The sequence below is a fragment of the Brassica rapa genome, chromosome A07, assembly GCF_000309985.2.
Source record: "Brassica rapa cultivar Chiifu-401-42 chromosome A07, CAAS_Brap_v3.01, whole genome shotgun sequence".
NCBI classification, from domain to species: domain Eukaryota; kingdom Viridiplantae; phylum Streptophyta; class Magnoliopsida; order Brassicales; family Brassicaceae; genus Brassica; species Brassica rapa.
In genome coordinates, this window is record NC_024801.2 from 15,813,776 (window position 1) to 15,829,397 (window position 15,622).

General features: G+C 35.6%; 4 protein-coding genes and 1 long non-coding RNA gene across 13 annotated transcripts; 2 read left to right on the forward strand and 3 right to left on the reverse strand.

Annotated features, from left to right (window-relative positions):
* Positions 1–1,464: 1,464 nt before the first annotated feature.
* On the reverse strand, positions 1,465–4,999 carry LOC103829905 (phosphatidate phosphatase PAH1). The gene is made up of 7 exons (XM_033275171.1): positions 3,083–4,999; positions 2,942–3,015; positions 2,768–2,852; positions 2,546–2,632; positions 2,234–2,377; positions 2,015–2,143; positions 1,465–1,925 (listed from the first exon to the last, which is right to left on the reverse strand). The coding sequence occupies exons 3-7, from the start codon at positions 2,828–2,830 to the stop codon at positions 1,887–1,889; spliced, it is 462 nt and encodes a 153-aa protein (XP_033131062.1). The 5' UTR covers positions 2,831–2,852; positions 2,942–3,015; positions 3,083–4,999; the 3' UTR covers positions 1,465–1,886.
* Positions 5,000–5,225: 226 nt separating this feature from the next.
* Positions 5,226–6,431, reverse strand: LOC103829718 (mediator of RNA polymerase II transcription subunit 20a). The gene is made up of 3 exons (XM_009105408.3): positions 6,178–6,431; positions 5,701–6,112; positions 5,226–5,630 (listed from the first exon to the last, which is right to left on the reverse strand). Exons 1-3 carry the CDS (start codon positions 6,189–6,191, stop codon positions 5,394–5,396), a joined length of 663 nt encoding a protein of 220 aa, XP_009103656.1. The 5' UTR covers positions 6,192–6,431; the 3' UTR covers positions 5,226–5,393.
* A 495-nt stretch (positions 6,432–6,926) lies between these two features.
* LOC103829719 (helicase protein MOM1) lies at positions 6,927–9,499 on the forward strand. 7 transcript variants are annotated; one of them, XM_009105409.3, is made up of 6 exons: positions 6,927–7,043; positions 7,416–7,668; positions 7,747–7,813; positions 7,911–8,104; positions 8,186–8,387; positions 8,475–9,499. In XM_009105409.3, exons 2-6 carry the CDS (start codon positions 7,429–7,431, stop codon positions 9,356–9,358), a joined length of 1,587 nt encoding a protein of 528 aa, XP_009103657.1. In that variant the 5' UTR covers positions 6,927–7,043; positions 7,416–7,428; the 3' UTR covers positions 9,359–9,499. The 7 variants fall into 7 exon arrangements, with proteins under 7 accessions (XP_009103657.1, XP_009103661.1, XP_033131058.1 ...); XM_009105413.3 differs by having other exon boundaries at positions 8,478–9,499; XM_033275167.1 differs by having other exon boundaries at positions 6,937–7,043; positions 7,367–7,668; positions 7,747–7,756.
* A 177-nt stretch (positions 9,500–9,676) lies between these two features.
* LOC103829720 (receptor-like serine/threonine-protein kinase NCRK) lies at positions 9,677–13,304 on the forward strand. 3 transcript variants are annotated; one of them, XM_009105419.3, is made up of 8 exons: positions 9,677–9,911; positions 11,295–11,335; positions 11,411–11,489; positions 11,569–11,661; positions 11,750–11,854; positions 11,952–12,541; positions 12,627–12,857; positions 12,947–13,301. In XM_009105419.3, exons 3-8 carry the CDS (start codon positions 11,420–11,422, stop codon positions 13,103–13,105), a joined length of 1,248 nt encoding a protein of 415 aa, XP_009103667.1. In that variant the 5' UTR covers positions 9,677–9,911; positions 11,295–11,335; positions 11,411–11,419; the 3' UTR covers positions 13,106–13,301. The 3 variants fall into 3 exon arrangements, with proteins under 3 accessions (XP_009103667.1, XP_009103665.1, XP_009103664.1); XM_009105417.3 differs by having other exon boundaries at positions 9,718–9,908; positions 11,293–11,335; XM_009105416.3 differs by lacking the exon at positions 9,677–9,911 and adding an exon at positions 10,559–10,815 and having other exon boundaries at positions 12,947–13,304.
* On the reverse strand, positions 13,131–15,598 carry LOC117126628. The gene is made up of 2 exons (XR_004449287.1): positions 15,372–15,598; positions 13,131–15,079 (listed from the first exon to the last, which is right to left on the reverse strand). It is a non-coding gene; the product is annotated as an uncharacterized LOC117126628 (long non-coding RNA).
* Positions 15,599–15,622: the final 24 nt, after the last annotated feature.

Below are 15,622 nucleotides of genomic sequence, written 5' to 3' on the forward strand. Positions count from 1 at the left end.
GCGCTACGCGTGGATTGTGTCTTATTAATTTATTTTATATATATTTAAATTGTTTAGAAAAGTTTGTAAGAAAAAGTTTTTGTAGAAAATTATAATACTTAACAAATCATTGAAGATGTTGGTGGTACATACAATACTTAATTCATTTACCAAAAATTATTTAAGAGTAATTGTGTTGTCAACCTCATAAATTTTGTTATCTACAACCTAATAATAAAATCATTGTTAAAAACAGTTATTTATCAATTAGTTGGTGAAACATTGGATAACTGTTTTTTTATAAACTCAATTCCTTTGTCTTTAGGTTACAATCTTAGTAAAATAAGGCAAATTTTGAAAACTCTTACGCTTATATAAGATGTATTATATAATAGTCATATCTTATTATATAAAGTATGATTTTTTAAAAATCGCTAATTAACATGATGGTGACACATGACAATTATATATTTAAGATTGTGATATGTGTAAAAAATATCTCATAGTTCAAAATATATACTTAGATAATAACAAAAACATTTTTTTAAGAAGTTATTATAAAAAATTATTTAATTGTAATTTTACATTTTCAAAACACTAAACAAAATATAATTGCAAAATATTAAATGATAACAATTTTCTTTTTAATATTGTGACATGTGTTAAGTTACCTCATGATTAAAATATACATACTAAGATATTTAAAATTAATTATTTCAATTAATTTTGAAATAATTAATTGAAAAAATTATTTAATAGTAAAAAGTAAATTTTAAAATTATATAATAGTATTATTTAAAGAAAGTTTCCTTTTTAAATATCCTTAAAAAATATTCGTAAAATAATTTATTTAATACCAATTTTCATTTCTAAGAATTCAAAAGAAAAGATAATTTTTAAAAATTATATGAATTATATATTTAAGATTGTGATATGCGTTAAAATTAAAAAATATATATATTAAGATAATAAAAAATAGTTTTATAATCACACCATTGATGCTAAAGTAAACAAATTTGATGTTTGTCTTGCAATATATTTGATATCTACCTGACTATCAATAATACATATTGATTTGTGTCGTGTAACATTAATAGTTTGAAATGTTGTTTTTAATTTGTCTTAAGAAATATAAAAAGTAGAGAGAGTTTACAATTCTATATGTTTCAATTAACTAATAATATTTTGAAAAATATTTAAAAGTTAAATATATATAAAAAATAATATACTATTTTAAAACACCATAAATATTGAAATATAAATACTAATCACAATTTGTGTAAGGAAATGGATTGTTATTACTAAAATAAGTATTATGCCGATATATACTGAAAAATCCAAGAACTAATGTGAAAAATTCATTTTTTTATGTTTTTATGAAATTAAAACATCAAATTAACTTTGTGCACTGCACTGCACGGATCTGTATCTAATTTTTAAATACACGTGGAAGAAAGTAATATAATGGTTTAGTTGGTTGGAATAGTAATATGTTATTTTTGTTGGATATAAATAAGTGGGGTGGAATTGGTCTTCGTAGCAACAATTTAGTTTTGATTTATGTTTTTTTTTTCATTCTGATTATCTTCACTCTGATTATTTCTATACTATATAAACAAATTATTTTATTTTATTAATTATATATTTCCTCTAGTTTTGAGAGATTGATGTGTTGTGATTTGCATATATATTAATAAAAAGTAAACACGTACTTATTAGTTTTTTTTTAATTTCATTTCCTTCTCAATAAGGCAAGATCTCACGAATGGTTAGCATCTTGACCTGTCAGCTCAGATGCATTGACCATAGCAGAAACATCTTGGTTTTGAGCCAACCTAAACAATTTTTTTGAGTCAGATGGAGTTCACAACTATCAATTAAAATGAGTAATGAAGTGATGTGTAAGACTACTTGACATCTACTCGATCTCCTGTTGCTTCCTCTCCCTGGTCAATTTTATAAAACACAGTCTCTCTCAGTAGGTTCCAACAAACAATCAATAATACATGTCAGATTATCAAGAAAAATTGATTACCTTTGGGTTGATTATGAATATATTTCCCTTGGGGATTCCGAGTTTGCTGTAACTCAGCTCATCAGTGTCTCTGTTTCCAAATCCAGCGAAGAACGGGTTATAGTGCTCTGGGAAAAGCTTCTTGATATCCTGCACATCATTACATTTGTAAACTTATTCTTATCTAAACACATGCCGCTGGATTAACCGTTCTCTCTTATGTCAAAGATAAACTTTTACCTCCAAACATGCGATCTTGAATTTGTGAGGTGCTCTTCCTATCACTGCAAGGTAGTTATAAAGTACATGAGTTAAAAAAAAAAAAAAGAGAAACAACCCGTCTGGTGAAATGACTACAGGACCGTTTGGTAGAGCTTTTCGGTCCTGCAAGCCGGAGGAAAAAAATCCATAAGAAGCAAAGAGATCTCATAAAAAAAAAGGCTATACATAGCCTCACATGATTACCATTTGAGTTAATTAGACTAATGTTATTGTATTAATAAGTATGGATTCGAGTACCAATTCAATGGTAAAAAAGCTGTCAAGTCTTACCTGCTTTAGATTATTTAAGAAACTTCTTGTTAGATATGCCTGGACAATGGCAGAAGCGCTCAGAAACAGCAGCTGATATCCATTCTCCTGAAAGAAATACAAAGCAAGGCATAATGTGAGATCCATAATTACAAACTGTATCTTACATAAGCAGTAGTTGGATCTCATGTTTTACCAAATTAAAGTCTGAGAAGCTAAACTAACTTAAACCTTGAAAATTACCTTTATAGCTGAAAAAATCTTGGCCACACCAGACTGTGTCCAGTCCCTTCCAACCAAAGGCATGAACTGACCTAACACATCAGATCTGCAGCAAAAGGATCATCACATTAGCATATGTCTAGATATTATAATTCTAATATGAAGAAAAATTAGTAAGGATCCAGAAGCTGTTACTTTGTAATAGTTCCATCAACATCTGAAATCACAATCTTAGTGTCCCATCTCCACCGGTAAATATGTGCATCAACCTAACAAAAAAAAAACAAAATTAGAGTGTGCATTCAAATTTTAAGTAATGTTACCATCAACACAAACCTGTTGTGTTCCAAGAACCCTGGTGGAGAAACTAAAAGTTCTTTATTAATAAGAAGAAGCTCCAGCCAAGCCAGCAACAACGTCACTGAAGAAAAGGTCATGGTTGAATCACAGGTTGATTTCGTCCTCTGGTTGCCATTAGTAGCTCTGATCGATTGATTTCCGTGACTGGTGAAGAGGGATGGGAAGAATAGATGAGGGATATATATAGTTTTGAGGTGGTGGGATAGAAATCGATTCATGGCGCTAGGATATCTGTAGTTAATTATTGAGCTTTATGAGGCTTAATATGTTGAATGAATACGTTGAAGAGGTGAAGGGGAAGCTGTACAGATGGAAGTGGTGATAGGATGAGAGGACGACCATGGAGGATTGTCGTTTTACAGGTATTAGGTTTTAGAGAGAGTATGGGCCAATGTTAGGCTTAGAGGAAAGACAGGTTAGCAATGAATTTCAAAGGCCACGAAAAGCCTGGTTCGAACAATGATTTTTAACGTGGCATTGTTGCTGACATGGCACTATTATTGGCTACGAATTTTTTGCTTACGTGGACCCCTTCTCTGTTCATTATATCCAACTTTTAGTATAGGATAGATTTTAAACGACCCTACAGACGTTTATTAACATAATTAATCTTTAAAGGATAAGATATCTTTAAATGTATAATCTTGATGTTTACATTTATAATTCGGGAAAATGGTCATTAAAAAAAAATCATGAAAATTCTCGGGGACTATTTAAAACTTCAACCACTTAAAGTCTTAACTAATTTTGACTAAGCCAATTTTAATACACTATTAGTTTGATTAACATATCGATTAGACATAGTTAATCTCTGTTATAATCTCTGTTAAACACCAAACGACGCGTTTCGAAAACATAAGAAAACCTCCAAATCCCTATAGCCCGAAATCGAAATTCTTATTTCTCAGAAAATTAAAAACATATTTTCTCTTCACAACTTTGTCTTGATTACATGATAAGTTAATCTTCAAAGATACAAAATGGAGGAAAAAAACGTGGGTTCCCAGCCAAGTGTAAGTGTGGTTCTAAATGATCCCTTTGTTTATTATCATTCTTGCACCGATTTGAAAAGAAAGTGTCTGATATTGATTTGATTCTGATTTTCAGAGAATTAGGGATTTCAATTTGGGGATATAGGGATTTGAAGGGTTTTCTTATGTTTTCGAAATAATGTCGTTTGGTGTTTAACATAGATTATAACGGAGATTAATCCCATCTAATCGAACTAACGACATATTAAAATTGGTTCAGTCAAAATTAATCGAGATCTCAAAATAAATTGAAACTTTAAATGGTCAACGAAAAAGCTCATGATTTTCTCAACCAAATTTAAAAATTCTTGATTTAAATGACTATTTTCCCTTTATAAAAGGGAACTTACAAGATGTTTATTTTGTTTTTGCTTGTTCTAGACATTATTGTTTAATAATTAATAGTTTGATTATAAATTGCATGTTTGTATGTTAGAGGGCCTTTAAAAAAAATGATAGAGGGCATATTTTAAATTTCCTCCCAAATTCTATAAAATGGTTGAGAGGATCCCACTTGTTGGTGGGTCTACTGACCATGGACTTCCCAAATCCACTTCAGGCCAGATGCCTGGAACCACTATTGGATTTTCCTAAAACAGCTCAGGGTTTATCACATCCGGTTAGGGTATTGTTGGTCCTAAGTAAGATAAACTTTGGAGTTTGGACGTAATGCTGTGACTGTTTCAACGACTATGTTTATGAAGACTCTGGTACCACTTTCACCTACTTGCTCAGGAGCTACTACAACAAAGTCACAGAGGCAGTGGAAAACGGTTTGATCGCTGAATGGTGTAGTCTACTCCAACAACATGCTTTGCTACAAATCGAAGATCATAGAGATATTCCCTGTGATCACAATTCATTTCTATGGCGTTGCACATCTTGTTTTGGATTAAGTACAATATGTATATGGATATGGGAGGAGAAGCCTTTTATCTGATGACCATGTGACACCAAATGCTTAACCTGCCATCTTTGGTAACAGGGCACTGAACAATTTCTGGGTTGGTTATGATTCTTCTTTATTAAACCCACTGATTGTTCTGCATTGTGGAGTTGGACAAACACAACCTTGTACTGTTTTTGACTTGAGTTTGTTTTCTTAAGCTTGTCCTTTTGCTTAATAAATTAAGATCACAGAACATGGATAATGAGTACTAAACTCTTCTAAACAATACACATTCTCAAATGTTATATCATAAAACCGAACAATGAAACTCACTAGCATCATCACAACAGGATGCTGTGTTTTAGTTTTAGCCTCTCGCTGCAGGCTGAACCGTTGCGATCATGTGAGCCATGACGATAGCGTACTGAACACCAGTGTGCTGTGGAGTGTAGGTATCCGCAAGTCCAAACTCCCCAAAGTTAAGCTCTATGTTCACAAACTTCCCCGACAAGGACGTTTTAGACAGAGCTTCATGCCATATCTCTACAAACTCCTCCATCACTTTTCTCGCCTTCTCCATCGATGAAATAGGAAGATACTCCACCTAAAAAACAAACTCACAAATCAAGAATCAGACAATAAATGACAAATCAAGAATTCAAGAATCATCAAACCTCCATAACAATGCCTCTGATAGTCTCGGAGTGAACAGGAACGACCCTCCCAACCCTCAAGCGAAAATCACCGAGCAGATACTGAAAGCCGTCGAAGTAGATGGAGACTTTGGATTTGTAGGACTGGAGCTTCTCCATGATGAGCTGGATGGAGGCGTCGGCCTCCACGACGAGCCTCTGGGACCTGATGAGGAAGTAGTACTTGGTGGGCTGGTCGGCGAGGGAGATCCCAAGGAAATCGCGGGGGAGGTCGGGGTGGGTGGACTGGTCGCGCAGCATGGGTTTGTAGTAGTTGAGGGCGGCTTTCCACCGGCCTTCTTTGACGCCGTTGATGCTCTCCACGCACTGGGCCGCCTCGTTGAGGATCTGGGTGCTTACTGTCGATCCTTGGTTTGGTTGCCAATACAAAACCCTATAGAGAAAGGAGAGTTAGTTAATGAGATTGATTGAAGAAGGAGTGAGTATTGAGTAGGTTACCATTTCACAGGCATTGTTGTTCTTTGAGGCGGCGGCGGAGGAGGAGGTACAGCGATTCGCACTCCACGAGTCACGAGTGACGACGACCGAAGGAGAAGCTCGTCTCCAAATCTCTATTAAAATTAGAAAACCGGGTTGGTTTGCTTAGACCATACCATATTAAACCGTAAGCTAGACCAACAGATAAGTAATGGCTCTCTGTTCGGTTATTATCCCCAACCGAAAAAAAAAGCATTCACTCTTTTTTTCTTAGGTAAAGCAAAATCTTCAACCGGTTATTCAAGCAAAATACAAGCTCAATCGAGAAAAAAAATTATAACAACATATATATATTACACCGATTTTTTTGTCAGCTAAGTACCAAATACAATTTGTAAAATATCATTCTTTATATTAAACTTGGATCGCATAACTTTTTAGAACACATTATCCAACAAAAAATCATTCTAATTTTTCCGTGAGGCAATACCAAAAAATAGAACTAAAAAAAAAAATTTACCAAAATTTTTTTTTGAAAAAATGAAACTTACACAACCTGAATCGAACCGTAGTTTTACTCCGGTTAACTGAATCTGCAGTCTTAGTAATGGCCCATAGGCTTAAACAAAGCTAACAACCTCACAACTTCACAAAAAGTCAAGTTTGAATTAAGGGTTATAAATTTATCATGGGCTGGACTTAACCATTTTGAGTTAAGCCACTTTAACATTCATAGGCCTAATAGAGAGCCCAGTTAATAAAGCTCCAGCGAAAGGAAACGAACCATGTCTCTTGAGCTAATCACTCTTCTTCTAAAAAGGTATTGCATCACGTTACACGAGGGAAACAACCTTAAAATTTCCACTGAAATCGTCATTCTTCACAGAGTAAGGCTTGTGTCCTCTGGTCTTTCTTGCTGTTTTCCACTTACATTTGTTCAAATCTACATTTCTGTTATGTGTTTTCAAAGCAAAGCCGTTTCGTCAGCTCCTATTTCTTAAAAAAAAAGCTAATTTGATTTTGCAGAAACCCTAGATTTCGGAATCAAACAGTTAATGTGTTTTTTTGTAAAGTTTGTAAATTGTTTTTTTTTAATTGAAAGTTAATCACTTTTGCAGGGTTTAATGTAAAATCCAAATTGCCTCCCTTTCCTTTTTTTTTGTTTTGCTAAAAAAAAAAGAATTAATGTTTGATTCTTTCTTTGTAATAGTTCTATGATTTGTTTGAAAGTGATGCATCTGAAATGATGATGATGCCAGACACTTCTACTAGATGATGGCATCAACGGCGGAGAATGAGGCCACTACTGTACATATTACTTCTCCTCAGATTTTGACTGCTTCTGCTGAAGATCAGCTTTGTGACGTAGAGATGCTACCTGTTCCTGAAGGTTATATGACAACAACAACAACAAGTCATGATGCTGATACCGTTTTGGACCAAGAGTTCGTGGTTCCTTTCCCAGACCCTGCCTCTACGTTAGACATCCATGGTTCTGCTAGATCACATCAGGTTACTTGCTCCCTTCCTCCTTTTTTAAATAGAATGGTTCTTGTTTTGTTGCTGTAAATTGATTGGTTAGTTCTACAGGGTGTTCAAGGTACATGTTCTATGCCATCTTCTTCAGAGCAAATGGCGTTTAGAGCAGCTTCTTCAGGTCAGGATAGTTATCACCATGCTTTAGTTATAGTTGGTGTTTTAGTTTACTATAATTTTAAAAAGACTTTTTGTTGCTTTGTGACTGGTTTGTGTAGTTAACCATTCAGCGGCTGTTCATGAAAATGGTGTTCAGCCTCCTAACATCTCACATGGCGGATCAACACCTCTTGCTAACAACCCTACTATGGGACAGAATCCTCCGAGGCATTTGTTTAGTGACCCGTATGAGTACGAACTTGAGAAGATACGCATTGAAGAAGAGAACTTAAAGAAGAGCGTTGATGAAACGGTTAGTTTCCTCCTCTAATTCTCTCTGTATATTCGGTTTTTTCTTTCCTCATTGTCTCTTTGTCTCGTTGTTTGTAAGCAGACATCACAGTTAATGGCTGAGCTGGAAAGGAAGATGGCTGAAGCACGAAGCGAGTTTGATAAGGAATCACAGGAGTTTGATGCCAAAGTGATGGAGGTGGAAACACGTATGGGTCTTGTTCGAACGGGCAGTCTTTTGGGGAACGCTTTCGTGTCTAAATGTTCAGAGAGGAGTGCATCCAATGATCTTGCAGCTGTAAGAGGTAAATAAAAAGATTGAAATAGTGTTGTTTGGATAAAAAGCAAATTGATCTAAACCCACACTCTCTTCTCTTTCCTTTGTTTTTTAGCAGCTATGATCTCTCAACATTCAACTCAGCAGCAACAAGCAGTACAAACAAACACACATATGAGTTCAACTGCTCCTCCAAGAGTGAGACCTCATCAAGAAAGCACACGACTGAGTACTAGTGCTCCTCCTCGACCCTCAGTCATAGCCGTGGATGATGACCCAGTCCCAAACTCATCAGCTTCTCTTCCTCATCTCCCTCGCCGCCCCATGACTCAACCAAGTCCTATGTCTCAGCAAACAGTACAAGCAGCACACACGCATGTGAACTCAACAGCTCCTACTCCACCTCCAGTCACAGCAGTGGAACCTCAAACACCAAACTCATCAGGTCCTCTTCATCATCTCCCTCGCCGCCCCACTACTCAACCAAGTCCGATGTCTCAGCAAACAGCACAAGCAGCACACACGCATGTGAACTCAACAACGCCTCCTCCACCTCCAGTCACAGCAGTGGGACCTCAAGCACCAAATCATTTACGCCCTCTTGCGCGCTTCCCTCAAGCTGTAGCGCAATCAAACACCAACGTGAATTCATCAACACCTCTTCCTCGACCCTCAGTGACAACAGAAGGTCTTCCTTTGCATTCGCCGCTCTCAAACACGCCTAGGCCAAGACCGCGTCCTGTAATCTCCAACATGACTCCTCCATCTTCTTCTTCTCCACCAGTGCGTGGCCCGGCGCCTCATATAGTGCGTGCCTCGGCTCCTCACTTGGCTCGGAGACGGGCGCCTCATTTAAGACAATATGGATCATTTCCAGCTCCCACGTTTGCTGCTGCTGCTGCAACAACACAGCCAAGAAGGTCGGTTCAAGAACAAGAGCAGCAGCAGCAACAAGAGAAGTCAAATGGTGGTTTGGTTAATCTTTCAGATGAGGACTAGTGATATATGTAATTCATATTTCTCTCTTTTTGTATAACGTTTTTTCGATCTTCATTCAAAAAAAAAAATGTTCTTAAAAATTGAAAGAAAAGAACAAAATAAAGAATCACTAATATTTTTCATCCAGCTAGGATGATCTGACATCTCTGCTACATTTATGAAAACGAATTCCAAAGCAAATTTCATAACCAGTATAGACTATAGAATAACGTGGCACGTGACATCCCCTGGATCTCATAAATGAACAATGTTTTTTTAAACCCCATCGATCTCTATTTGTCAGTTCAGTGATCACGCAAACGCAAACGCTATTTCGCGGACACCTCTGTTTTTATATTCGCGTTTGGCTTTCTAAAATTCTCTTCTTTTTTTTGGATATCTGACCACCGGGAAAAGGACTTGCAGTTTCAATCGTTCACTCTCCTCGAAGAAGAGCTTATCTTTTACACTGGAAAGCTCAGAAGCAAACGCGATTATGAGCTTACTGGTGTAGTAGTAGCCGCTACACCAAAGATAATCTCTCTCACGTCAACCACTTTCTTCATTACAAAAGGTTACTATTAATCTCTTTGCTTTTGTTCTGTGTTTTTCATTTTCTTCAAAAACATGAAATGGGGTCTCTATTGATTTTCTCCAAAAGCTTAACTCTTTTTTTTTGTTCCGATAAAATTCACTTTCCCATTAAAAAAGAAAGAGCCTTTGGATACGGTCAATGGCGGAACCGGGTCCCACATCCTAAACCGGTTTAAGTACCGGTTACCGATAGCCGACAACCGACACCGGAATTTCTGGGGTCCCGACACATTTTGCTTCGACTTACGTTTTTTTATGCTTTTCCGTAAAAGCAATGCCCTTTCTTTCCTCTTCTTCTATCTCTTTTTGGATATATCTAATCTCATTTAATCTAATCTCGGTTTACGGATTTGATTTTATGTTTAGTGTTTGGTTCTTTACTTCTTGTCTGATTCTTAACTTCGAAATGCTTCTTAACTCTTCTTGCTGGATTCACAATCTAACATTTTATGAATGTTTTGTTTGATTATAATATATGAAGATTTTGCCATTATTAAACAGTTTATAAAGTTTTTAAAAGGTGTTCTTTTGATATAAAATTGGTTTTTAAAAAAGTATTTGAATGATTCCTTCACCTTTGATACTATAATGGGTTGAAGGGTCACACTCAGATTTGCAATTCCGTTTCTTTCCTAAAGGTGGTTGGTCCATTTTCATTCCAATTTAATTATTCCTACTCTGTGTTTCCCATTATTTGACTATTTCTACTAATCAATCATTTCAATAATCACATTATTGTAGTGTATATATTTTACTAATCCATATCCCTCGTGATGCTCCTTCTTTTTGTGTATATATCCTTTTGTCTGCAACTTCCATTTCTTGATACTACAACTTCACTAAAAGAATCTTGTTCTTACTCCCAACTTCACCACTTTTGTAGGGTAATGTATCTAAACTATTATACTGGCTCTCTTGTCTTTGGTATGGTTTGCTCTGTTGTTAGAACTAGTCGGCCAATTAGTGTCGGTTCTCCTGTTGTTGTGTCTTTTATCTGACCAACTTAAATACAGAGGGATGTTGAAATTTTGCAGAGTTTAGATGAGTGGCAATGAGTCTTAAATGGTTGATGTGACTACTTTTATTGATTTTGGGGGTTACTTGTATCATCTTCTAAGCTCTGGCCAGTTAAAGAACCGGAGTCTCTTTATTGTTATTTTTGACCAGGTCATAGAATGTTTTTTTTTATGTTGATCATCTTGGAACTTTGTTTCTCAGTTGGTGCAACAGAGTTAGAATCTTTTGGATGTCTGTTCACCAACCCACTTTTATTCATATTCCACTGTTGATTTACTCTAAAAATTTCTATAAATTTTCAGCTCTCCTTGTAATCTTGTTCTTAATCCAATATAATTTGTTTCAGGTTGAGTTTACTTTGAGTAGAAGATTAAAACCGACATGAAGGTTTTCATCTAATCTTCATGTTAGAGCCCTTCTATCAACTACTCTCAGATATTAAACTATTTCTTTCTGCTGCAGCAAATATAAATGAAGATGAGAGTGGAAACCGCACTTGTGATTCTCTCAGTCCTCATATCAGTTCAGCTATGTTATGGAGGTTTAGTGTCTTACTTTATGTTATTTCCATAAGTGAAACCGGTGTGACTTGCAACTAAATAGATCCTTTCTGTTTGTAGGTGCAAGCAACTGGACGTGCACGTGCTTCTCTTCAGGCAATCAAAGTGATATCTTGGAATCTAACTGTTCCACATCATGCAACTGCAGACCAGGTTGGCTTTCTGATTTTAGTTTCTAACTCTTCAGCATCATGTAACAGTTCAAGATTCTAGAGAAAACTAAGTTCTTGATCTGACGTAGCGGAGAGAGACCAATGGGTATGCTTGTGTCCGGCAAATGGATTTCCAATAATAGCCGTTACCGGTTCAAACTCTTCATGCTTCACTGCTTGCAACTGCTCTTCTGGTAACTTTACTCTCTATCCCATCATGTTCTAAGGCAAAAGCTCAGTAACTTATATGTCATCATAAGTCATAACTATATCTCCTTAATCGTTTCCCAGGACCTTTGAAGAAGCAATCTTTATCAAGGAAACTCCTTCTCGTTACACTAATCTTCTGCGTCGCAGTTACTTCAGTAGCCTTCCTTGCCTCCATGTTTTGCTACATTTACCGAAGGAGCAGCAATGTTTCTGGACAAAGCCCTTCAGTCTCTTCAGACAGAGAATCTAGCTGGCATAGCTCTTCCAACTTAATAGCCCGTAAAAGCTCCATCTCACAACCCAAGATCAGCATCACCTCCTCACTCTCAGGATGTTTCTTTCAGAATGCTTCTTTGTTTTGCGTGAGTAAACCGGAAACAATACACGGAATGATCTTTCAGTTCTCATACGGAGAGCTAGAGCAAGCGACCAATAAGTTCGCCAGCAGCAACGTTATAGGACACGGAGGTTTACAAAGCGGTTCAAGCTCTCCAACAATGGGACTGCAAGGAACGTTTGGCTACTTTGCACCTGAATACGCTATTGCAGGATGTGCTTCACCTATGTCAGATGTGTTCAGCTTCGGTGTTGTTCTACTCGAGCTTATAACCGGTAGAAAACCGATACAGAAACCAAGCAACAACAAAGGAGAAGAAAGTCTTGTTATTTGGGTAAATTTAAAAAAAACAGAACTACTAAATTTATGAATCTCTTTAACCAACAATATTTTAAGTCATTGAAACTTGTGTGTGTTAGGCTATGCCACGTTTACAAGACAGTAAGAGGGTGATTGAGGAGCTGCCTGATCCGAGGCTCAATGGGAAGTTTGCTGAAGAAGAGATGCAGATAATGGCGTATCTTGCTAAAGAGTGCTTGCTTCTGGAGCCAGAAGCTAGGCCAACAATGAGAGAAGTTGTTCAGATTCTTTCTACCATCATGCCAGATACTTCAAGACGTAGAAACTTCCCCATCAATCATCTTTTTCCGGTAATGTTTCTAACTAGATGCAAACACAAGCTCATCCTTTAAGCGTTCAAATATTCGAACATTGATATTGGTTACATTTGTACTGGCAGAGTAATGAGAAGAAGAAAGAAAACAAAGTAGGATGGTCAAGAGGTGGGAGCAGGAGTGCACAGGAAGAGGAGTCAGTGGATCTGACTGAGCCACGGTTCGAGTCCTTCTGCCTGCCGAATGTTAAGCCGGTCTTGCTTGAACCATCTGCACATATTTAAAAGTACATAGAAAAGCACAGAACAGAAAAAAAACAACACTAAGCCGTATCGCATGTGTGTAGATAAAAGCTCACTCTGCCACTCTGGGCAAAGGGTAAAGCATTGAGGCTTGAGCGTTTTATTGAAGTGTGTCAAAATTTGTTTTAAACTGTTGACTTTTAATTTATAATAGAATAAAATATTTTTAACAAAACTACAATATGTTATAGGTCAGAATACGGGAGATTTGTCGAATAAAACCTACAAATTGATTTGAAATACAAAAGTATAGTTCATTCATATACATTCAAACCCAAAAACTAACTTAAAAAATAGCAAAATTATTATCTATTCTTTATGACCAAACAAAAAATTAGGAAGTTATTTTATGATTTTATCTTTCGGAAGACTACATTTAAAAGAACGAAGTTTTCAAAATATAGATTTCTTAATAATAAAAGAAAAAAGTCTATGTCGTAATTTTTATTTTAAAAATGTATAACAAATAATTTGTGTGAAATTTATTGTAGATCATCAATGTAAGAAGTATATAAATTAAAATTTAATAGGATTGAACAATTTAAAAGAATATATATTAGTTTGGTAACATGTGGTGGACAATGCTTATGGTTTAGCAACAAAATGTTCAAAGATGTACTACTTTTAATATTAGATTCTTAGGGTTAGATTTTAGATTTAGATTTTTTTTTGTTTTATTGAATTAAATTTACATATCAATGTTGGGTAGTTTATATTTTACATATTTTTGATATTTGATACAATGATTAATTAAGAGTTTTCGGTTTGCAAGTGAACGTTTAGGTTCGGAGTTTGTGGTTTAGGGTATAGTAGGCTTCAAATAAAGTCTACTTGTTTTATGGTATACAACTAAATTTTGAAATTACAAAAATCAAAATGATATTGATTAATTTTAAGTTTTGTATGAATAAACTAAAATGGTAATCATCAAAATAATATTCAATAATAGTGAGATCATATATTAATGTTATTAAAACAATAAAGAATAAACAACAATAATGAAATTATCATAAGAAAATCTACTAAGTAGACTTACAACAAAAAGTCTCACCTTGATTAAATGTATTTAACAGAATCTTTGTGCAATTACTTTTACTTCAGGTAAAATCCATTGGTAAACTAATCCAAAGCCTCATTTTCAAGATGATTGAGCTCAGAGAAGTTATATGTGGCCTTGAAAATAATTTCCTAACTAAAATTTAATCCGCGCATCCGCACAAATATTTATTTTTAATTTTTATGATTAAGTATTTGTTTTGTATAAACGATACTGTATACTTTAAACATTTATCTTTATTAGATAACTTTTTAAAAAGACTTTTCGAGCATACTAATTTTATTTTTATATTGAAAAAATTGATTTTGTTTTTCTGAATCATCAACTGTATCGTTCACATTTCTTATCATATAATTATCATATTGGATTGGCATTGAGTTATTTTATGCTTGTTAGGTAAGTTTTATGCTTGTTTTAAATAACAAAAAGACAATTAATAGATCCTTTCAGTATTTATGTAAGATTTGGTTCAGATTTATTAATTCGGTTTATGTGTCTTTTTTTTTTTGGTCAAACAAGATTTTATAGATAACTAGTCTCCATTAGAAGAGGAATTGTTTACAAAGATGATAACAAAGTCATATTGGCTAACAACTTTGCTGCAACAAAAGACAAGCAAAAACACAAAGATAGAAGCAATCACTATACATAAACAACTAACATTGCAGAGACGTCTTCCTATCTCGCCAACACTAGGCTTAAGCAGTGGAATGAAGCCGTGGGAAACAAAGAACACAATCAGTGATCTAATGCTTGTGATTGGTTCTGCAATTAGTGTAGGAATAACAATCTTAACGCTGGCTACAATAGCAGAGGCGGTGTAACACCAAAATGCTGAGCCTTTGAACAGTACAGAGAACAAATCATCTGTAGAGCAATCTTCCAAACCAAAGGTTGACCTTGCAACACATGAGCAGCAACAATACAAAAGCCATGGTAATAGGAAGGTTGAAGTTGGTTTCAAAAGAGTGTTGATAAACAAGATCTGAAACCACAACCAAGCTAAAAATCTGCAATTTAACATTGAGTATTTCACTCTAGAGGAAGTTAAACAGATCTGAAACCAGGATGTAATAGGCAACGGACACTCTATAGCAGAGTAGAAAGTAATAATAGGCAAGGAACACTCTATAGCAGAGTAGAGGATGGACTCAACTATCGTAAGGGAATCAATAGTTGGATGGAAATTACCACACAGAGAAGGATAAGATAACAATGGTGTCTCTGGCGGGGGAAGTCTAGCGGCAGCCACATACTTGGCAGTGATGGACCAGAGGCAAGTTACATCCGGAGGGTCTGGTGGTTCCGACGGCTTGAGGGGAGAGAGAAATCCAAGCGGGAGGGACTTACACGGTGGTGGATCTGGAGGAGGCCTGAACCATGGCGGGACAGGAACAGTCAGCATCAGAAACATGAAGGAGGGAGCTTCTTCAAGGGGGAAA